At 48.4% G+C, this 19,935-nt stretch overlaps 2 protein-coding genes across 2 annotated transcripts in view; both read left to right on the top strand.

Annotated features, from left to right (window-relative positions):
* Nucleotides 1-3,780: 3,780 nt before the first annotated feature.
* On the top strand, nt 3,781-19,154 carry pfkmb (phosphofructokinase, muscle b). Its single transcript, XM_056275321.1, has 23 exons — nt 3,781-3,800; nt 3,890-3,990; nt 5,675-5,748; nt 5,941-6,018; nt 7,206-7,395; nt 9,680-9,845; nt 9,931-9,975; nt 10,976-11,084; nt 13,127-13,222; nt 13,314-13,406; nt 13,523-13,648; nt 14,284-14,348; nt 14,458-14,521; nt 14,704-14,850; nt 16,184-16,254; nt 16,336-16,423; nt 16,815-16,967; nt 17,131-17,295; nt 17,453-17,514; nt 17,644-17,755; nt 17,878-17,977; nt 18,456-18,561; nt 18,655-19,154. The coding sequence occupies exons 2-23, from the start codon at nt 3,906-3,908 to the stop codon at nt 18,794-18,796; spliced, it is 2,337 nt and encodes a 778-aa protein (XP_056131296.1). The 5' UTR covers nt 3,781-3,800; nt 3,890-3,905; the 3' UTR covers nt 18,797-19,154.
* Nucleotides 19,155-19,251: 97 nt separating this feature from the next.
* itgb7 (integrin, beta 7) overlaps nt 19,252-19,935 on the top strand; it is an 11,707-nt gene continuing 11,023 nt past the window's right edge. Inside the window, exon 1 of the mRNA XM_056275320.1 lies at nt 19,252-19,399. The gene's annotated coding sequence lies outside the window, so the exon portion shown is untranslated. The remainder of the gene's footprint in view (nt 19,400-19,935) is intronic.

Genomic DNA, 19,935 nt, shown 5'->3' with positions numbered 1-19,935 from the left:
ACGCAGGCTATAACAGCAGTTATACTGCTACTGTTCCTATGCGACGTGCTTTATCTTCCTTTTCCATCTTGAAATATTTCACAGGAGCTTCAATGTGAGTAAAAGACCAAGAGATCCAGTGTTGTTTCCCCATACAGGGTCAATATTGATCTCGTCAAGTTTTAAATGTGTTTGTTTTTTTATTTGGTTTTCCTGTTTTTATACTGTCTATGGTAATCACCTTGCTCAGATACAGTAACACAATAGTTCCATCAATACATAGAGGTGTGTGTGTGTGTTCTTCAGGGGGGAAGCACAGTAATACTGACAGGGTGCTGGGATGGAACTATTTACAGACTAGACACAAATAGTTTGGACAGTCACTGAACCCCTCTGTAGTTAGCACACTGTAAACACTGCACACACACACACACACACACACACACACACACACACACACACACACACACACACACACACACACACACACACACACACACACACACACTACCACATCTAATTCGTGATCCCTGGCACAGGTGGCACTCGATTGGCACTCACAGCGAGAGACAACTGAATGGAGGTGACAATGGTGTGGTGTGGTGTGGTGGGGGGTTTGTTCATTGGAATACAAATTAGTCCAAATCAATACAACAGTAGAAAAAAACAGGACTTAGTGATTAGAAGCCATGTATCTATACTACTGTATACTACTAAGACACGTTAGCCCCTGGCTAACGGGTCTGACCCTTTAGCCGGAATGGTTAATGATGTCGCCTTGTGGTGCAACACACCCCGTATCGAATCCCGCACCGGGCGAGAAAATAACCGGTTACAGTACCACATAGCCCGGTTGAATCAGAGAGCCAGCACGGTGGGGTTGTGCCAAATAAACTCACGTTTTTGTTTAGTGTAAACACGAGGTCTCAGAATATTTTGTAATAATGTTTTCCGCTTCCGGTGTGGGAAGATGGCGGCGCGAACTTACGTTCGCAGCGACTGTCCGTGCAGTGTCTTTACCCGCGTCTGCGTCTAAGTTTGTGTCTTCGTTTGACGGCTGGGAGAGCATGGTCTGCTACGTCCTGTGGGCCCACGGACCACGGCCTTGCCTGGAGCTGTGCCCCGAAGAGGTAACACCGAGGGGCGGTCTGACGGTACACGGAAGCGGGGCAGGCTAAGCTAACTGCTAGCCCGTGCAGACCGGCAGTTCTGATAACACCGAAGGCGGTCTGGCGGCCTAGCCTTGACTGCGTTTTTAGTGTCGTCGTGTGGAGTGCGGGAGGCGTGTCGAGGGTGCCTGGCTGGGAGAGCTGGCGCTGGATTCGCTGGGGGCAGCCTGGTCTGCTGCCGCCTGGAGGAAACGCCGAGGGGCGGTCTGACAGGACACGGAAGCGGGGAATGCTAAGCTAGCTGCTAGCCCACGCAGACCGGCAGTTCCGACAGTCATCCTGGCGTTCGCCCTCTGGACACTGATTTTTTATATATATATATATATGTAGAGCCGAAGGAACGGAGAAGACTGTAGGTTCACACTTTAGCCGTGTAGGCAACTTTCTTTAATCCACGGTAAATCAGAGAGACAAGAAAACCAAAGCTCGACTGAGCGGAGGCGGCAAGAATAACCAGAAAACTGGCTGGACAACCATAACTTAACCCTGCGTTAACCTGCCAGGGCAACCATGACTTAACCCTTAGTTCCTGGGTTGAATTCTGTCCCCAATACGTGTCCACCACACACACACACACACACACACACACACACACACACACACACACACACACACACACACACACACACACACACACACACACACACACACACACACACATATATATATATATATGTTGGCGATATGTATTTTTGTAGTGTAAACTACAAATAAGACCCGTTAGCCTCTAGCTAACAGGTCTGAACCTTTAGCCGAGCGTTTAGTGATGTCGCCTTGTGGTGCAGTATACGTCGTATCGAATCCCGCACCGGGCAAGAAAATAACCGGTTACATTGGTGGCAGCGGTGGGATCCGGAAGTGTGCAGATCCTCAGAAGTATCTTCGGAGCGCGGGAATAACAAAGCGCGAGGGCGCGCTTCCGGGGAGGGTGACGACTGTAAACTAATAATAAGACACGCTAGCCCCTAGTTAACGGGTCCGACCCTTTAGCCGAGCGGTTAGCGATGTCGCCTTGTGGTGCAGTACACCCGTATCAAATCCCGCACCGGGCAAGGAAATAATCGGTTACAGTAGATTTTTTTTTTTGTAGTTTGGATGTGTTTTTCTCGTTGTGTTGCACTGCCATGGGAAACGATATCTCGTTCCCTTTCATGTGCGCATGTGCGTGGAATGAAATGACAGATAAATGTTCCTGATCAGCACCAGCGCCATAGTGAAAGGCTCCATAAGACCAGCAGGTAACACTTTAGTATGGGGAAGATAAAAAAAACTTAATTACTTACTTAATTACTTAATTTAGAGTAATTTAACACTATGAACACTTGTAGTTTTGTGTGTTGTTATGTAAGAACAGACCATATTCATTAAGTGTTAGTAAGGGAGAATAACTCTTCTTGTGGTACTACCACCTTATAAAGGCCATACTAAGCAAAGCACATTGAGATGGTACTACTAATAAGCAATACTTCTGAGGTTATAGAGGGAAAACTCATAGTTAATGGCTTACTGGTTGTATAATAAGGCCATGCAGAATAAGGCATTAATGAGTACGTAATAATGACCAATGAAGAGCCAATATGTTGCTAATTTGCATGCTAATAAGCACCTAATTAACGGTGACTACGTTCCCCATACTAAAGTGTTACCGACTAGCAGGTGCAGCATTACACGGAGAGAGCCACGAAACGAAACCCTTGTTTGTGTGAACCTACATGGTCAGTAGACACGATGCTGATCCCGACTCTTGACAAACACAAGCGGCCTCGTCAATACGTCGAACAGCGTCTTGAAAGTTGACGTCGGAAGAATTTCCTGGGAACGATGCTGGAGCAGTTTCTCAGTCGCAGAGAGGGTATACTGTCAGGTGAGTGACAGAAAGTTGTATGCATGTTTAAAGAGTGTTTGCAGACTTGGGGAAACAACAGCTTAACTAGCTGAGCGCAGGCGCAGGTCCAAGGCATCTCGTGCACGGCAGCCTTTCCGGTAACATGGCGTGGCTCTCTCTCCTCAGGTGGGGATGACGACCCTCCCCGGAGTTCTGAACCGCCAGCAGGGGATGCCGGTAAGCTAGAAAGCAATAAACGAAAGAGCGTCCCTTTTCATTGTGAACAATTCCTGAGTGTGTGTGTCGTTTTCCTTAGCAGATTTTCATACACTATAAGGAGGATGTGGCTGTGAAAACAAACAGCTCTGTTTCCCTACGCCTATCCTACAATATATATCCAGGAACTAGGTTAAGACCCAACTGTATGATGATCACTGTACAAATGTGATTGTATATAGGAAGGTAGGCACAGTTTGTGAGATAGAACTGATTGCTATTGCGTGGGCGACATTATTGAGACTCCCTTTGAGCGCATGTTTGTAATCATGCTATATAGTAATTGGAAATTTTATAAGACCTGTTTGTGTGCATGTGCCTGCATGCATGTGCGTGTGTTGGCCTCACTGTGCACGTCTCAATATCTACCAGGCGAGGTGATAAAACTGTCCCCCCCCCCCCCCCCAGGTTAAGGTTGGGAGGTTAAGTTTAGGGCAAGTGATGGGAGTCCTGTTACACCCCTATACGTTCCGCCCCGTCTTGCAGTCTGCGGACAGATACTTCTCTTTGCCTCTGCTGTCACTTTCCCAAACAGGCAGGCAGAGTCCGGGGTGAGAGACACTGCACTGCACACTGTACAGCTGTGGTGATAGGGCTTTTACACACAAGGCCGATCCTCTACCCTCTTTGCCCTAGCCAGGAACCGCTCCAGCACCATGGCACAACACACTCATGTGGACCCCACCAAGATGGGGGTGGGCCGGGCAATCGCTGTGCTGACCTCAGGAGGCGATGCCCAGGGTGAGTAGACAGTATTCCCAGCCTGTGTGTGACTCGAGGAATTTACATCTGCTCATTTGCCTGAGTGGGTTGGCGGAAACTGCTCTGGGCTTAAACACTTGAAATTATTCCTTGTCTGTGGCAATAACTGCAACTTGGCTGAAAAGCAACAGGATCTCAAAGAATAGCCGATGAAGAAAATCTCAGACAGTATGCTGCAAAAGTAGATTTGTCTTGCTGTTTAGTATTTGTTACCTCCGTTAAGGTTGCTGTGGGTTTTCATACCCGCAAAGCTACCAAGGCATATCTTGTCTACACAAAGAAGTTGAAACAAATGATGACTATCACACATCACGTTTGAATATTCTTTGAGAAATTATGTTTTTTTTAATAATCATGTCTAGTCGCTGTCTTGCTGCAACACTCGTTCATGATAACAGTGTGTGTTCACATCGAGGCAGAGAAGTCGTAGGATTTTTCAAATTGAACATCAGACCTTGCTAATGTCTGCTTTACCACAGGGCTGTTTAATGTCTGAACAGACAAGCAGCCTGAACTCCCTTCAGGGGTTCTGGGATGTCGCAGGGAGGGAGACTTGCCCCCGACCTTTAAGTCGGTGATGAATATCGCCACTGTGACCTTTGGGAAATCTGACAGTGACCCCACGCAACCTGCTGTTGTGAGCCTGTGGGGTCGGTGGCTTCTCGGGTCCGTCTTTATAACTTTAGAGGAGCTAAGGACGGGTTTGCATCTGCAGGACAGTGAGGCCTTCCCAAAATACACATAACTGCTCTTCTGCCTCTTGGCGCTCAACCGCACGTCCACGTCTTCGGCAACACATATCTTAATTTCTGCCCACTTTCCCTACAACCCAGTATCTATTATGGGGACTAATTTTAGAGGTATGACCTTTCTATCATGTGTCTGTGACTTGGTGAGGCAGAGCGGGGTGGCCTGTCCTGCCTCTCTACTCCCTCCTCTGCCCTTTCCTCATGAAAGCAGAGACGCTCTTGGCACTCTCAAAGTCAATCTATCCTCATCTTGTCCTTTAAACCAGCCCCCGGGCGTTTGAGGCGGTTGGGAAGATTCCCAGTCAGCTTTCCAAGTTTTCTGCAACACAAGCATCCCATTGCTACAGGGGTTTCCGTATTTCAACCTACCGACCTACCTTTCTTCACAAAGCTACATGCAAATAGGAGATCGGTCCTGTCACACGTGGTGCTGCAGTACTAAAAGTGTGGAGGCGGTCAAGCCAAGCCCTTTATTTACCCATAGTGTAAAGATTTAGCCATTATTGATGCCGCAGGGGCGTTTTATTCTTGGTACAGCACAGCTGTGGGTGCGTCAGAGTTTACACAGAGAGAGTGTCGGTGTTTTATTTTGTGTGTTTCAGAAGGTTTCTAGTGTCGCCAGAGATGAGTCAGTGTTTCTACTTCACGCGGCTTTTCACATGGTGCTGGCTGAGCTGCCAGTCACAGAAAACTCCATCCAAGTCCAAGCACTCCGGCACTCACCCGACTCTCCTGTGCGAGAACATTTTCCATTAGGTTCCTAAAGGCAGCTCAGAACAAAGATGAAGAATTACTTACCGATTGTAATTCACCAAGGACTGCACAAAATGCAAATGAATTATTTAAATGATGTCCAATGGTCCCCTTTTGCTGACACAGAAGGCTTACATGCACCAACTGAACTGTGGCTATAGGTATGAATGCAGCTGTGAGGGCCACAGTCAGAGTGGGAATCTACACCGGGGCCAAGGTGTACTTTGTCCATGAGGTAAATACTCCTCTTTCCTTCCCAAGTCTATAGATTATGATGCCAATGTGAGACCAGGCTAACACACGCCGGTCGACTGTTACAACCAAGCTGTTTTCTCAATGAGCTGAACATGCTTTAACAACTCAAGCTGACATTATTCCTTGAGAATGAGCTCAAGATCATGTGTTGTTGTTTTGTTGTTGTTTTCAGGGTTACCAGGGTCTGGTGGATGGAGGAGACAATATCCGTCTGGCTGACTGGGAGAGTGTGTCAATGATGCTGCAGCTTGTGAGAATACAGACACACAATATACACATTTGCATGGCACGCATGCACACGTGCAGACACACACACACCTTAAAGGTCCCATAAAATGAAATGTGCATTTTCATTCTTGTTACCTCCTTTATCTACGTTTGATTCTTACAGCTACTTAACACTGTGTTTTAGAAATTCACAAAAAAGTTCGTAAGGATGATTTTTTTTCTTCCTGACAAATACAATATTTTTTTTTAGTTACATCACCTTGCACTTGTGAGCGTACACTAAAAAAAAATCCAATGAATGGGGAAGAAGATAAGTGATCTTCTACCACCAAACTGAAACGAGCCAAAGGCATATTGATGTCCTTCTTCTAAAACTGCCTAGTCATTGTTGGCTGTCAATCAATTCAATCGCCCTCCCCTCACACAGTCCCATTAGACAGCCCTGTTTCAGTCGAATACAATTAAGTCATATCAACACCGTTTCCTGGGACCGTTAACCTCTCACCGCTTTTAACTTTCTCACCATCGGGTTCTTGTCTGAGTTCTTGCGACACACTGGCCCCTGTAACTCTAGCTACTCTGCAGTTACTACAGAGTTTTGTAGGTCAAATGGTCAATCAAATGTCAAGGTTCACTTAAATAGCACGATTTATCAGACTTACTTAGTCCCCCACCCCACCCCGAGGCTGAGGTTTCATATCATCCTATCCTTCTTCCAGGGTCCTCTTCTGCCTTCCTCCTTTTCTTGTTCAATGTAACTTAGTGGCATGGTGGCCCAGTGGTTAGTGCTGTTTTCTCACAGCAAGAAGATCCTGGGTTCGAACCCCAGGCCGTCCCAGGTCCTTTCTGTGTGGAGTTTGCATGTTCTCCCCGTGTCTGCATGGGTTTCCTCCGGGCACTCCAGTTTCCTCCCACCATCAAAAAAGACATGCATGTTAGGGTTAATACTCCTGCCTGTGCCCCTGTGCAAGGCAATGGGAAGAAATAACTGGAGTTGGTCCCCGAGCACTGCAGCTGCCCACTGCTCCTTGCTACACAGCTAAGAAGGGTTAAATGCAGAGAGTACATTTCATTTGTATGTATGTACAAAATGACTAATAAAGATTATTCTATTCTATTCTATTCTTACTTCTAAAGCGTCTTCCGTACAACACAATATGGTGGTTCTGGTTTGGCAGTATAAGTGCTCGCCTCCTTCTCTTGCTTTAGGGTGGGACCGTGATTGGCAGCGCCCGCTGTCAGGATTTCCGTACCAAGGAGGGGCGCAGGAAGGCTGCTTGTAACCTGGTCAAGCTGGGCATCACCAACCTGTGTGTGATCGGTGGTGATGGTAGCCTGACTGGCGCCAATCAGTTCCGTACAGAGTGGAGCGAGCTGCTGGGCGACCTGGTCAAAGCTGGTGAGAGTCCCTCAGTTGATTAACAGCATAACTACATTACCCAACATGCACCTTTCTAAGAAACACCCTCTTCCTGTGAAGAGTCGGATTTTGACATGTCAGATCTTCAACAATGACTGCTGGGATAGGCTCCAGCCAGTGGCGGATCTAGAGATTTTTTCATAGGGTAGCAAGACTGTGTCCCAGAGGTGGCAGCTGCCACCCCTTGCCACACCGTAGATCCGCGCCTGTGAGGGGGAGGGGGATTCTAAATCGGCGACTTCTGTTTGAGATGAGTTTGGTGCGGGTCTCATTTACCTTAACCATGCATGTACATAAAATATACTTTAAAAACATATTATCTGATTTATAAATGGGGTGGCAACAGGATCCGCGCCTGGCTCCAGCATCCCCGCGACCCTGACAGCAGGATAAGCAGTTTGGATAATTGGATGGATGGATGAATGGATGGATCAATGCAGCGATGAGCTGATGGTCCACTGCTAACTACTGCTACTGAGACTGTTTATACCCTTTTCCCACTGGCCAAAAAACCCGCAAAAAACCCACTAATATCCGCCTTTGGTCAATGTAAAAAGGTGGATGTTAGCAGGTTTTTTTGGCCAGTTAGGAAGAACTAAACCCTAGATCATTTTAGTGAGTTTGCTGACATCTACAAGTTAAAACCATGCAAAGCTTAAAAACATGGCAGGCTGGTCTTGGTACTCTGTGATGTTAGCATAACAGGATAAACACAGCTGCAGATAATGACATTATTAATGGATCGGTGATGTTAGCATAGCAGGATAAACACAGCTGCAGATAATAACATTGTTAATAGATCTGTGATGTTAGCATAGCAGGATAAACACAGCTGCAGATAATAACATTGTTAACAGATCTCTGATGTTAGCATAGCAGGCTAAACACAGCTGCAGATAATGATATTATTAATGGATCGGTGATGTTAGCATAGCAGGATAAACACAGCTGCAGATAATAACATTGTTAACAGATCTCTGATGTTAGCATAACAGGCTAAACACAGCTGCAGATAATTATATTATTAATGGATCGGTGATGTTAGCATAGCAGGATAAACACAGCTGCAGATAATAACATTGTTAATAGATCTCTGATATTAGCATAGCAGGATAAACACAGCTGCAAATGATAACATTATTAATGGATTTAGGTGTACCGGCAAACCTATCAGGATTGACAGACAGACAGACAGACAGCACTAAAAAGTGTCAATAGGGCTGTAAATGCTGCTTCATCCAACAGAGCCATTATTATTATTATCTGCAGCTGTGTTTGTCCTGCTATGCTAACATCAGAGAGTACCAAGGCCAGCCTGCCATGTTTTCAACCTTTATGTAGTTTTTAACATGTAGATGTCAGCAACCTCACTAAAATGGTCTAGGGCAGGAGTGGGCAATCTGTTCCAGAAAGGGCCAGTCTGGGAGAAGGTTTTTGTTCCAGCCAAGCAGTTACACACCTGTGTCTCCTGATCAAGTTCCTCGGCAAAGACTCTACTGGTTGATTAGCGGGATCAAGTGTGTAACTGTTTGGTTGGAACAAAAACCTTCATCCACACTGGCCCTTTCTGGATAAGATTGCCCACCCCTGGTCTAGGGTTTAGTTAGGTAACTTAATAAGTTCCATTGCATACCAACACGGGATCTGTGGTTCGAATCCCCATGTTACCTCTGGCTTGGTCGGGCGTCCCTACAGACACAATGGGCCGTGTCTACGAGTGGGAAGCCGGATTGTGGGCATGTGTCCTGGTCGCTGCACTGGTGCCTCTTCTGGGCGGTCGGCGCGCCTGTTCAGGGGGGAGGGAGAACTGGGGGGAATAGCGTGACTCCTCACTGTCAGGTGAAAAGAAGTAGCTGGAGACCCCACATGTATCGGAGGAGGCATGTGGTAGTCTGCAGCCCTCCCCGGATCGGCAGAGGGGATGGAGCAGCGACCGGGACGGCTCGGAGAGCAGGGTAACTGACCAGGTGCAATTGGGGAGAAAAAAGGGGGGAAACCCCAAAAAATGAAAATAACATAAACTAAAATGGTCTAGGGTTTAGTTACTATTTAAGTAACTTGATAAGTCCATTCTGACGATTAATGTATCTGGAATGTTACATTTGTGCTGGGGTTTTTGTCCGCTGTGTTTTGTTTTTGGAGTTTTTCCAATTCAAACAGATAGCAGTTCCAAGACAAAAGCTGGACAAACATCATTGGTGCACACCAAGAATACGGGTCTTGATCATCTTGAACTGTGTTTTTTTTTTCCGTCTGTGCTCAGGAAAGATCACAGCAGATGAGTCCAAGCGTTCATCTCACCTGAACATTGTCGGCATGGTGGGCTCCATTGACAATGACTTCTGTGGGACTGACATGACCATCGGCACTGATTCCGCCCTGCACCGCATCATGGAGGTGGTGGATGCCATCACCACCACAGCACAGAGGTACACACTCGGACACAAGACAGGCGTCAAGGACTAAACAGCACGCCATGTCATCACTAATGACCCGAAATGTGTGTTTCTCCAGCCACCAGAGGACCTTCATCCTGGAGGTGATGGGCAGGCATTGTGGGTGAGTTAACCCTGTGTGTCTGCCCCCCACACACACACACACAGAGCACAGGGGCACTCAATTACAGCAAACATCATATTAATAAAATACACCTCTCAGCCACAAATGAGATCAGTTAAAGCCATCTTCATGTGAAAAAACACACAACTCAAAGAAACAGTGACAGTAAGCTGTTTTATCATGAATGAACGAGTACTTCAACTTTGCGGCAAAAAAAGAGAAATGAATGACAGGGGCTTCATGTAGAACCTCTAGCTTAGGGGCCTGCTGAGAGCCTCTAGGTGTCCCTAATAGGGCTGGACAACATGGACAAAATCACATTACAAGATGATTACTGCTACCTACCTAATTTACTTAACTGATGAGGTTTCAAAACTGGTACTTCGGTCAAAATTTTTCATCCTATTTTCTGTTTTCGATCTGTATTATTATTATTATTATTGATATTCTGTATGCTCTGAGGGTGGCATGGTCGTGCAGTGGTCAGCGCGGTCGCCTCACAGCAAGAAGGTCCTGGGTTTGAGCTCTGGGGTAGTCCAACCTTGGGGGTCGTCCTGGATCGTCCTGTGTGTGGAGTTTGCATGTTCTCCCCGTGTCTGCGTGGGTTTCCTCCGGGTGCTCCGGTTTCCTCCCACAGTCAAAAGACACGTAGATCAGGTGAATCGGCCATACTAAATTGTCCCTAGGTGTGTGTGTGCGTGTGTGTGTGTGTGTGTGTGTGTATGTATAGAGCTGTGTATATGGGAAGTACGGGTATCTGTAGGTCATAGAGGAGGTGCACCCCCTAGTGCACCACTAACATTGTCTTCATTTTGCATAGAATTGCAAAACTATGTGTGATTTCTTATTATACCCAAGAAACAAGGAAAACTGGTTAAGGATAAATATTTTTGATGTCTTTATAACTACTTTATATTGTCAAACAAAAATACCATCATTTACCACAGCCACTCTCTAGACTGGACTGTCATGCTTTACTGTCGTCCATAACTCTGCCCAGTTACCTGGCCCTGGTGACAGCCCTGGCCTGTGGTGCCGACTGGGTGTTCATCCCAGAGATGCCCCCAGAGGACGAATGGGAGGAACATCTTTGCAGGAGACTGACAGAGGTAAATCTTTCGTATAACGTCCGTCATCACTGGGATATCTTCAGGTCCTTGTCTACCTGCTCCCTGCTGCTCTGCACCTTCCTCTGCATTCACGCGTCGATTTATTCATGCTACAAACAAAATGGTGCTACCAAGTAGCTCAAGCAGCGCCACAGTTTCGTGTCATGTTTGGTTGAGCACGCCACACAGCATTAGCACTAGCATTAGCAACAGCAACCTGAACAACTGCTGTCCTGTGGGCCCAGGGAGCACGGCCCTGCCTAGCCCTGCGCCCGGACAGGAAACACCGAGGGCGGTCTGGCGGTGGCCTCGCCTAGCCTTGACTGTGTTTTTGGTGTCGTCGTCTGGAGTGCGGGGAGGTGTGTCGGGGGTGTCTGGCTGGGAGAGCCTGGTCTGCTGCGTCCTGTGGGCCCAGGGACCACGGCCCTGCCTGAAGCTGCACCTGAGGAGGAAGCACCGAGGGCGGTCCGACAGGACGCGGAAGCGGGGCAGGCTAAGCTAACTGCTAGCCCATGCAGACCGGCAGTTCCGACAGCCATCCTGGCGTTTGCTCTCTTGGACAGTGATTTTTTTTTTCGTAGTTTGGATATGTGTGTTCTTGTAATTCTTGTAGTTCAGCTGTGTGTTTTTGTCTTTGTGTTGCACTGCTGTGGGCTGGGGGAAACGATATTCCGTTTCAATTTCATGTGCACATGTGCATGGAATGAAATGACAAATGAATGTTCCTGATCCTGATCTTGATCCTGAATGAGCGCCTGAGATGATCCAACCTTGGGGGTCATCCCAGGTCGTCCTCTGTGTGGAGTTTGCATGTTCTCCCTGTGTCTGGGTGGGTTTTCTCCGGTTGCTCCGGTTTCCTCCCACCATCGTAAAGACATGCATGTTAGGGTTAATACTCCTGTCTGTGCCCCTGATCGAGGCAGGGCAAGACGAACTGGAGTTGGTCCCCGGGTGCTGCACGGCGGCTGCCCACTGCTGCTAGCTACACAGCTAGGATGGGTTAAATGCACAGCGTGATTTCCCTACAGGGATCAATGCAGTATATCAAAATTAAACAAAAAAAAAACCCTCTGTTTTCAAATCAGATGAAAACTCACAGGAGATTCCAACAACTTTGCTGACCTTCCACCACGCTAACTAATTCTTAGTTCAGTCTCTGTATGACACCAAAGCAATAACACTTGGGATATGCAGAAACAGCACAAATCAATGTATCCTCCATGTTGGCTTCTCTTCTCCAGTAGCAACATCGCTGGGGGGGCGTGGCCTTGTGATCCCACACAGAAAATGATTGGCTGTCACTTTGTAGCGTCAGGCGACGTTGTTGTCAAGTCATGACTCCCTCGTGAGCCATGGTATGCGCAGATTATTCATTTTAAAATAGCAACAGTACACCGGGATCCATGGGATTCCGTTTAGTGGTGCGTCCCACAAACCTCAGAAGAAGACCCCTTCTGACTGTGGTCTTCACTTCATCTTCTCTACCAGATGTACCACATTGGTCTTCACGCAAAACAGAAGAAAACAAAGCAAAGCGATGCGATGCTCAGTCCAGTGAGTTAACGTTCATCAGTCTTTACCACCCGTTCTTAAAAACCATCCATGTATTTCAGCTGCCCGTCTTTCAGTGCCTCGTTAAGCTCAGACCTCTAGGTCATGAATGGCAAAAGGCTCCTCAACTCACACCACAAAGTTACCTGGTGCAACAAAGTACCCCAGTGCAGGGGCGTCCGGATGGCGTGGCGGTCTATTCCGATGCCTGCCAGAACAGGGCTCGCCAGTTCGAATCCCCGTGTTACCTCCAGCTTGGTTGGGCGTCCCTACAGACACAATTGGCTGTCTGTAGGTTGGAAGCTGGATGTGGGTCTGTGTCCTGTTCACTGCACTAGAGCCTCCTCTGGTCAGTCGGGGTGCCTGTTTGGGGGGGGTGCCTTTGGAAGGGGTGAAACATAGCTAAGGGCACCAATGCTCTTGGTGCCTTGTGGCTTTTGGTGTGGGTGTGAATGTGGTATGAGACCTGTCTGTCTCCCTCTCTCATTCAGCAAAGAGGCCGCGGTTCTCGTCTGAACGTCATCATCATTGCTGAGGGCGCGATGGACCGTCATGGCAAACCCATCAACTGTGACTGCATCAAGGAGGTGCGTGACACGGCCCTCTGACTCACATTGAAAGGCCTTCAGCCATGTGAGGTATCTTCTATTTCTTATGTTCCGTTTCTACCTGTTAAAGCTGGTAACCAAGAGGCTTGGCTTTGACACCCGGGCTACCATCCTGGGCCATGTGCAGAGAGGTGGCACCCCCTCGGCATTCGACAGAATCTTGGTAATTAGTCACTTCTCAGTTGATTTCAAGCTGATCTGTATCTCTGTCACACCGTCTAAATAGTAAAGGTGTACCACTCTCCTTTCCTGTTCTCCTGTCTCTGTGCCATCATTTAGGGTAGCAGGATGGGTGTGGAGGCTGTGATGGCCCTGCTAGAGGCAACAGCAGAAACTCCTGCGTGCGTGGTCAGCTTGTCAGGAAACATGGCTGTCAGGCTGCCTCTGATGGAGTGTGTGCAAGTGGTGAGTTCAGCGTATATGCAACAAAACCACTGATACACATGCTGGTGCATATGACTTTGTGAGTGGATGAACACAGTACAGCAATAGTTTACGGGGCGTCCGGGTAGCGTAGCGGTCTATTCCGTTGCCTACCAACACGGGGCTCGCCGGTTCGAATCCCTGTGTTACCTCCGGCTTGGTCGGGCGTCCCTACAGACACAATTGGCTGTGTGTGCGGGTGGGAAGCCGGATGTGGGTATGTGTCCTGGTCGTTGCACTAGCGCCTCCTCTGGTTGGTCGGGGCACCTGTTCGGGCAGGAGGGGGAACTGGGGGGGAATAGCGTGATGCTCCCACGCGCTACGTCCCTCTGGTGAAACTCCTCACTGTCAGGTGAAAAGAAGCGGCTGGAGACCCCACATGTATCGGAGGAGGCATGTGGTAGTGTGCAGCCCTCCCCGGATCGGCAGAGGGGGTGGAGCAGCGACCGGGACGGCTCGGAAGAGTGGGGTAACTGGCCGGGTACATATGGGGTGAAAAAGGGGAGAAATCCAAAGAAGGAAAACAAGGCAGTTTGAAACTTGGGTGAACACAGACTGGCGACACATTCGGCATCTCATCACATCTTGTTTGTCTCTTTTCTCCTCTTCCGTTTCAGACTAAAGACGTAACCACGGCGATGGATGAAGGGAGGTTCGAGGATGCTGTGAAGCTCAGGGGAAAGTGAGGCATGCAGTTCTGCTTTTCCATGTTGAGTTGCCAAATGCTGCTTCGTTTTTGGGGGTTTTTTGTTTTTTTCAAGCATCACGTTTCTGTTCATGTTCCACTACAGGAGTTTCGAGAACAACTGGAACACATACAAGCTTCTGGCTCATGTTCGCCCTCCAGAGACAAAGGTTGGGAACTGCAGTTTCCATGCCGGTGCACTGAATATTTCAATTGATCTTCCTTTGACTTCAATGCAGATCAAGTCTGTATCGACTGCTGCTTTCGGCTGCTCCCGTTAAGGGTCGCCACAGTGGATCAAGTCTCTATACTTATTCATATTAATCTGTCTGTAAATCTGCCCCCTTCTTAGAGCAACATCAATATTGCTGTGATGAACGTGGGTGCTCCTTGTGCTGGGATGAACGCTGCCGTCCGTTCAGCTGTCAGAATAGGACTCCTTCAGGGCCACCAGATGCTGGCTGTCCATGACGGTTTTGAGGGCTTGGCTCAGGGAATGGTGCGTCCATGTCTGCCGACATACAAGAAAAACAGAAACTGAGACTTTAACTGTGATGAAAATCATTAGCTCAGTCAACGTACGGGTCGGCAGAGTTGCCCGGTTGTAAGAGAATCCAATTCATAAACATGAATGGTTGGGTGAGGGATTTGGCGTCCATGTATTTGTCCCGGCGGCACGGTGTCGCAGTGGTTAGCGCGGTCGCCTCACAGCAAGAAGGTTCTAGGTTCGAACCCCGGGGAGGTCCAACTTTGGGGGTCGTCCCGGTTCGTCCTCTGTGTGGAGTTTGCATGTTCTCCCCATGTCTGCGTGGGTTTCCTCCGGGTGCTCCGGTTTCCTCCCACAGTCCAAAGACATGTAGGTCAGGTGAATTGGCCGTACTAAATTGTCCCTAGGGATGAATATGTGTGTGTGTGTGTGTGTGTGTGTGTGTGTGTGTGTGTGTGTGTGTGTGTGTGTGTGTGTGTGTGTGTGTGTATGGCAACCCTGTGTGATGGCCTGGCGGCCTGTCCAGGGTGTCTCCCCGCCTGCCGCCCAATGACTCCTGGGATAGGCTCCAGCTTGTCCGCGACCCTGAGAGCAGGATAAGCGGTTTGGATAATGGATGGATGGATGGATGGATGGATGGATGGATGGATGGATGGATGGATGGATGTATTGATGGATGTATTGCCCCGGTTGTGGCCTGGTGACTTGGCCAGCGTGACTTCCAAGCTTTATGCCCAAAATAGAATTGAATACTCTCCAGTCCTGCATGACCCTGAGAAGGAATAAGCATACAAAAAAAAAATGAATAGGTGTACGGGTAGCATAGTGGTCTACTCCATTGCCTACCAACACGGGATCGCCAGTTCGATTTCCCGTGTTACCTCCGGCTTAGTCAGGTTCTCTACAGACACAATTGGCAGTATCTGCGGGTGGGAAGCCGGATGTGGGTATGTGTCCTGGTCGCTGCACTCCTCCTCTGGTCGGTCGGGGCGCCTGTTCACGGGGGAGGGGGAACTGGGGGGGAATAGCATGATCCTCCCACGTGCTACGTCCCCCTGGTGAAACTCCTCACTGTCAGGTGAAAAGAAGCGGCTGGCGACTCCACATGTATTGGAGAAGACGTGGTAGTCTGCAGCCCTCCCCGGATCGGCAGAGGGGGTGGAGCAGCGACCGGGACGGCTCAGAAGAGTGGGGTAATTGGCCGGGTACAATTGGGAAGAAAAAGGGGGGGGGGGTGTCCACAAAACTAAAGAAAAAAGAAAAATGAATGGATGATTATTGTGTACATACATTAACAGAGATGAGGGCATGATCAAACATACCAACTTAATCTAATTGTGCCCAGGTTGTGCCCATCAACTGGGCTGGAGTGGGCGGATGGACTGGCAAGGGGGGCTCCATGCTGGGCACTAAGAGGTGAGATATCTCAACACATCCCACTGTCCTTTAAAAACACCAGGCAGGAAACACACTGACAGTTGTTCTCATCTCCTGCAGGATCCTGCCCAGTACCATGATGGAGGACATCAGTTTGACCATTACCAAGTTCAACATCCACGCACTAGTCATCATTGGAGGCTTTGAGGTGCGGATATCAAATGTGGATTGCCTCCTTTAATGTTAGTCTAGCCCAGTGTTTCTCAACCCAGTCCTCAAGGAACCCCTATCCTGCAGATTTTCATTGTAACCCTGCATAGGTAGCCCTGCTTGTACTTACTCGACCAATCATCTCGCAGCACTTAATTATGCAAGGTGTGCAACATCTGACAAAATTCATTGCTGATTGGTTGAATAACTACAAACAGGTACCTATTCAGGGTTGCAAAGAAAATATGCAGGATAGGGGGTCCTTGAGGACTGGGTTGAGAAACACTGGTCTAGCCTGCCTGCATAACGGTTTTACCTGTGAACTACAGACTCAAACTCGGTAGACTCTGACGCTGGTGATATAATGTGATTGTTGCGTTCTTCGCCAGGCGTTTGAAGGGGGTCTGGAGTTGGTGCAGGCTAGGGAAAAGTACGAGGAGCTCTGTATTCCTCTGGTGGTCATTCCTGCTACTGTCTCCAACAACGTTCCCGGATCGGACTTCAGCATTGGTGCCGACACTGCCCTCAACACCATCACCATGGTCAGATACCAATACAACACACACACACACACACACACACACACACACACACACACACACACACACACACACACACACACACACACACACACACACACACACACACACACGGTTGTACTCGCTCTTCTCTTTTCATTTCTCATACGCCTTTTCTTTTTGTCAGACCTGCGACAGGATCAAGCAGTCAGCTGCCGGTACCAAGAGAAGAGTGTTCATCGTTGAGACCATGGGAGGCTACTGCGGCTATTTGGCAACCATGGCCGGCCTGGCATCTGGAGCTGATGCGGCCTACATTTTTGAGGATCATTTCAGCATTCGTGACCTAGAGGTTTGAAATTGAAGATGCATTTAAAGACGGGCAGCTGAGATAAACGGATAGATGGATGGTTTTGAAGAACGGGTTGGACAGATTGATAAACGTTAACTCCCTGGTCTGAGCATTGCTTTGTTTTTGTTTGTTTGTTGTTTTGTTTTTTTGTCTGTAGCTCAACGTGGAACATCTGGTTCAGAAGATGAAGACCACAGTCAAGAGGGGTCTCATTCTGAGGTTTGTGGGAAGTTGTACTACACTGCGATGATCCCAGTGTGCTGTCACGATCTGGAACTTCAGCATCTGGGCCTGCCATGGCTCCCTATAGGGATTCATGCCTTCACTCTTACCTTTCTTCCTAAACAGGAATGAGAGATCTAATGCAAACTACACAACAGACTTCATCTACAACCTATACTCAGAGGAAGGCAAGGGTGTGTTTGACTGCAGGAAGAACGTTCTTGGACATATGCAGCAGGTGTGCCAAAGCGTGCCCACAAAGCTTGGCTGTGCACTAACTCCTTATTTACAATATTACTTGATTCTTTTCATATAAAGAGACCTTGGTAGAGCCACATGTTCCCTGTCTGTTATTCCTAGGGTGGAACACCCACTCCCTTTGACAGAAACTTCGGCACAAAGATGGGGGCCAAGGCTGTCTTGTGGCTGACCGACAAGCTGAAAGAATGCTACCGACACGGTGAGAGGATGGATGAGGAAAATTGGCGAAACACAAAATGATGTCTGGTGCTTCCTGGGATTATTTTATTATTGGGCGGCACGGTGGCACAGCGGTCAGCACTGTTGCCTTGCAGCAAGAAGGTCCTGGGTTGTCCAACCTTGGGGTTCATCCCAGGCCCTTCCTGTGTGGGGTTTGCATGTACTTCCCGTGTCTGGGTGGGTTTTCGCCGGGTGCTCCGGTTTCCCCCACCATCATTAAGACATGCATGTTAGGGTTAGTACCCCTGTCTGTGCCCCTGACCGAGGCATGGCAAGACGAACTGGAGTTGGTCCCAGGGTGCTGCACGGTGGCTGCCCACTGCTCCTAGCTACACAGCTAGGATGGGCGAAATGCAGGGTGTAATTTCCTCACGGGGATCAATAAAGTATCTCAAAAAAAAAAAAAAAAAAGAATCCGAAAAAATATTTGCCTCTAACTTGAGCCCTTCCGCCTCCAGGACGCATCTTTGCCAATTCCCCAAACACTGCCTGTGTGCTGGGCATGAAGAAGAGGGCCTTGGTCTTCCAATCCCTGGATGAGCTCAAAGAGGAGAGTGACTTTGAGTAAGACTCCATTTCTGTCTTTTCCTGACATTTCCCCTCTGTCCTCTTGTCTCCTTATCTCTGAAATGTAATCCCTAACTTTGCTCCCGACAGACATCGTATCCCAAAGACACAGTGGTGGCTGAGACTGAGGCCCCTCCTGAAGATCTTGGCCAAGTACAAGACCAACTTGGACACCTCTGAGAAGGCTGCCATGGAACACGTCATCAAAAAGAGAGGCCATGTCCCTCAGTAATACCTCCACCTGACCATCACTGCCAGGAAGACACTGATACAGTCAACCAGTCAAGAAACATACCTGCGTGTGTTCTTTTCTGGAGGTGACTGTGATGTTGTGTATTTTCTCCCTGTGAATGACTAGTCTGGTATTTCATGTTGCATGACAGAAGCTCCTTCCGTTTTGCACAAGCTGCTCTTCACCACACTGTCCACAAACAGGAAGTTGCTCAACTCTCTGGGCCCTCTATAGTCCCCTTTGCCACCGACAATGTACTCATCCCCGTCTCGACTTGTCTGTATATTTCTAAGGGCACCAATATTCAACTGACATGTCAAAAGCAAGCAGCAATAAAAAGACCGACTTCTTCACCCACTCCTCGTGTCGTCTGCTCTTTCTTACTTCACGCTACGGTTCAACCCCCCGCATTGTGTTCATCAGGGAACGGCCGCAAATGGCACTTCCTGTTTCACTGTAAGCTGTACCTGTCTGAGTAAAGGACGGTGCTGGAGAACTGCCATTTGTATGTGTGCTGCTTGTAAGGCGTGGGACGGGAGGAGGAAGAAGAGCAGACGACAGCAGCGCGACACGTTCAGCCTCCGCGTCTAGGACCCAGCTGAGGTAAGCGTCTTGATTTCAGACTTCAGGATCTCAAACGTTTCTCTTCTTAGAATATAAACCCTGTGGCTTATCTGCACAGTAACATGTCTCTCTGTAGGATGATGATGATGATGATGATGATGATGATGGGTTACATTTATATAGCGCTTTATCTAGGCCCCCGAAGCGCTTCACAGTGAAGGGGGTGCTGCACGGCAGCCATTTTGCGCCAGAACGCTCAGCACACACCAGCTTGAGGTGGAGGGGGGCTTATAACTAAGCGTGGGGGGGGGGTAGGTGGCCAGATGGAGAGCGCCAGGTTGAAGGTTGTTTTATCATTTAGTTTTCATGTGTGTCGAGAAGACACGTCTGTTAAACAACAGAGCCCTGTTGTGGGTTCTCCAGTATGACAAGAGAGGCCAAGCTTTTTAGAGAACTTAAAGAGCTGCGCCACAGATATCAACGTTCTGAATCGACCATCAGTCGTCAGAACCCCCAGTTCTCCCATGTCCTCTGTCAAGGTGTCTCACGTGACACGTAAACCAGTTTCTAATTTC

This window comes from Lampris incognitus, chromosome 2, assembly GCF_029633865.1.
Source record: "Lampris incognitus isolate fLamInc1 chromosome 2, fLamInc1.hap2, whole genome shotgun sequence".
Classification (NCBI taxonomy): Eukaryota; Metazoa; Chordata; class Actinopteri; order Lampriformes; family Lampridae; genus Lampris; species Lampris incognitus.
Note: the sequence above shows the minus strand (reverse complement) of the source record. Positions and strands in the feature narration are given on the sequence as shown.

What these genes read in the sequence shown, in the direction of transcription:
- pfkmb (XM_056275321.1), top strand. Translation starts at nt 3,906, where the DNA reads ATGGCACAACACACTCATGTGGACCCCACCAAGATGGGGGTGGGCCGG. An exon ending in TCCATGCTGGGCACTAAGAG is followed by an intron (nt 16,255 to 16,335) that starts GTGAGATATCTC and finishes CATCTCCTGCAG; the next exon opens with GATCCTGCCCAGTACCATGA. An exon ending in GAAAGAATGCTACCGACACG is followed by an intron (nt 17,978 to 18,455) that starts GTGAGAGGATGG and finishes TTCCGCCTCCAG; the next exon opens with GACGCATCTTTGCCAATTCC.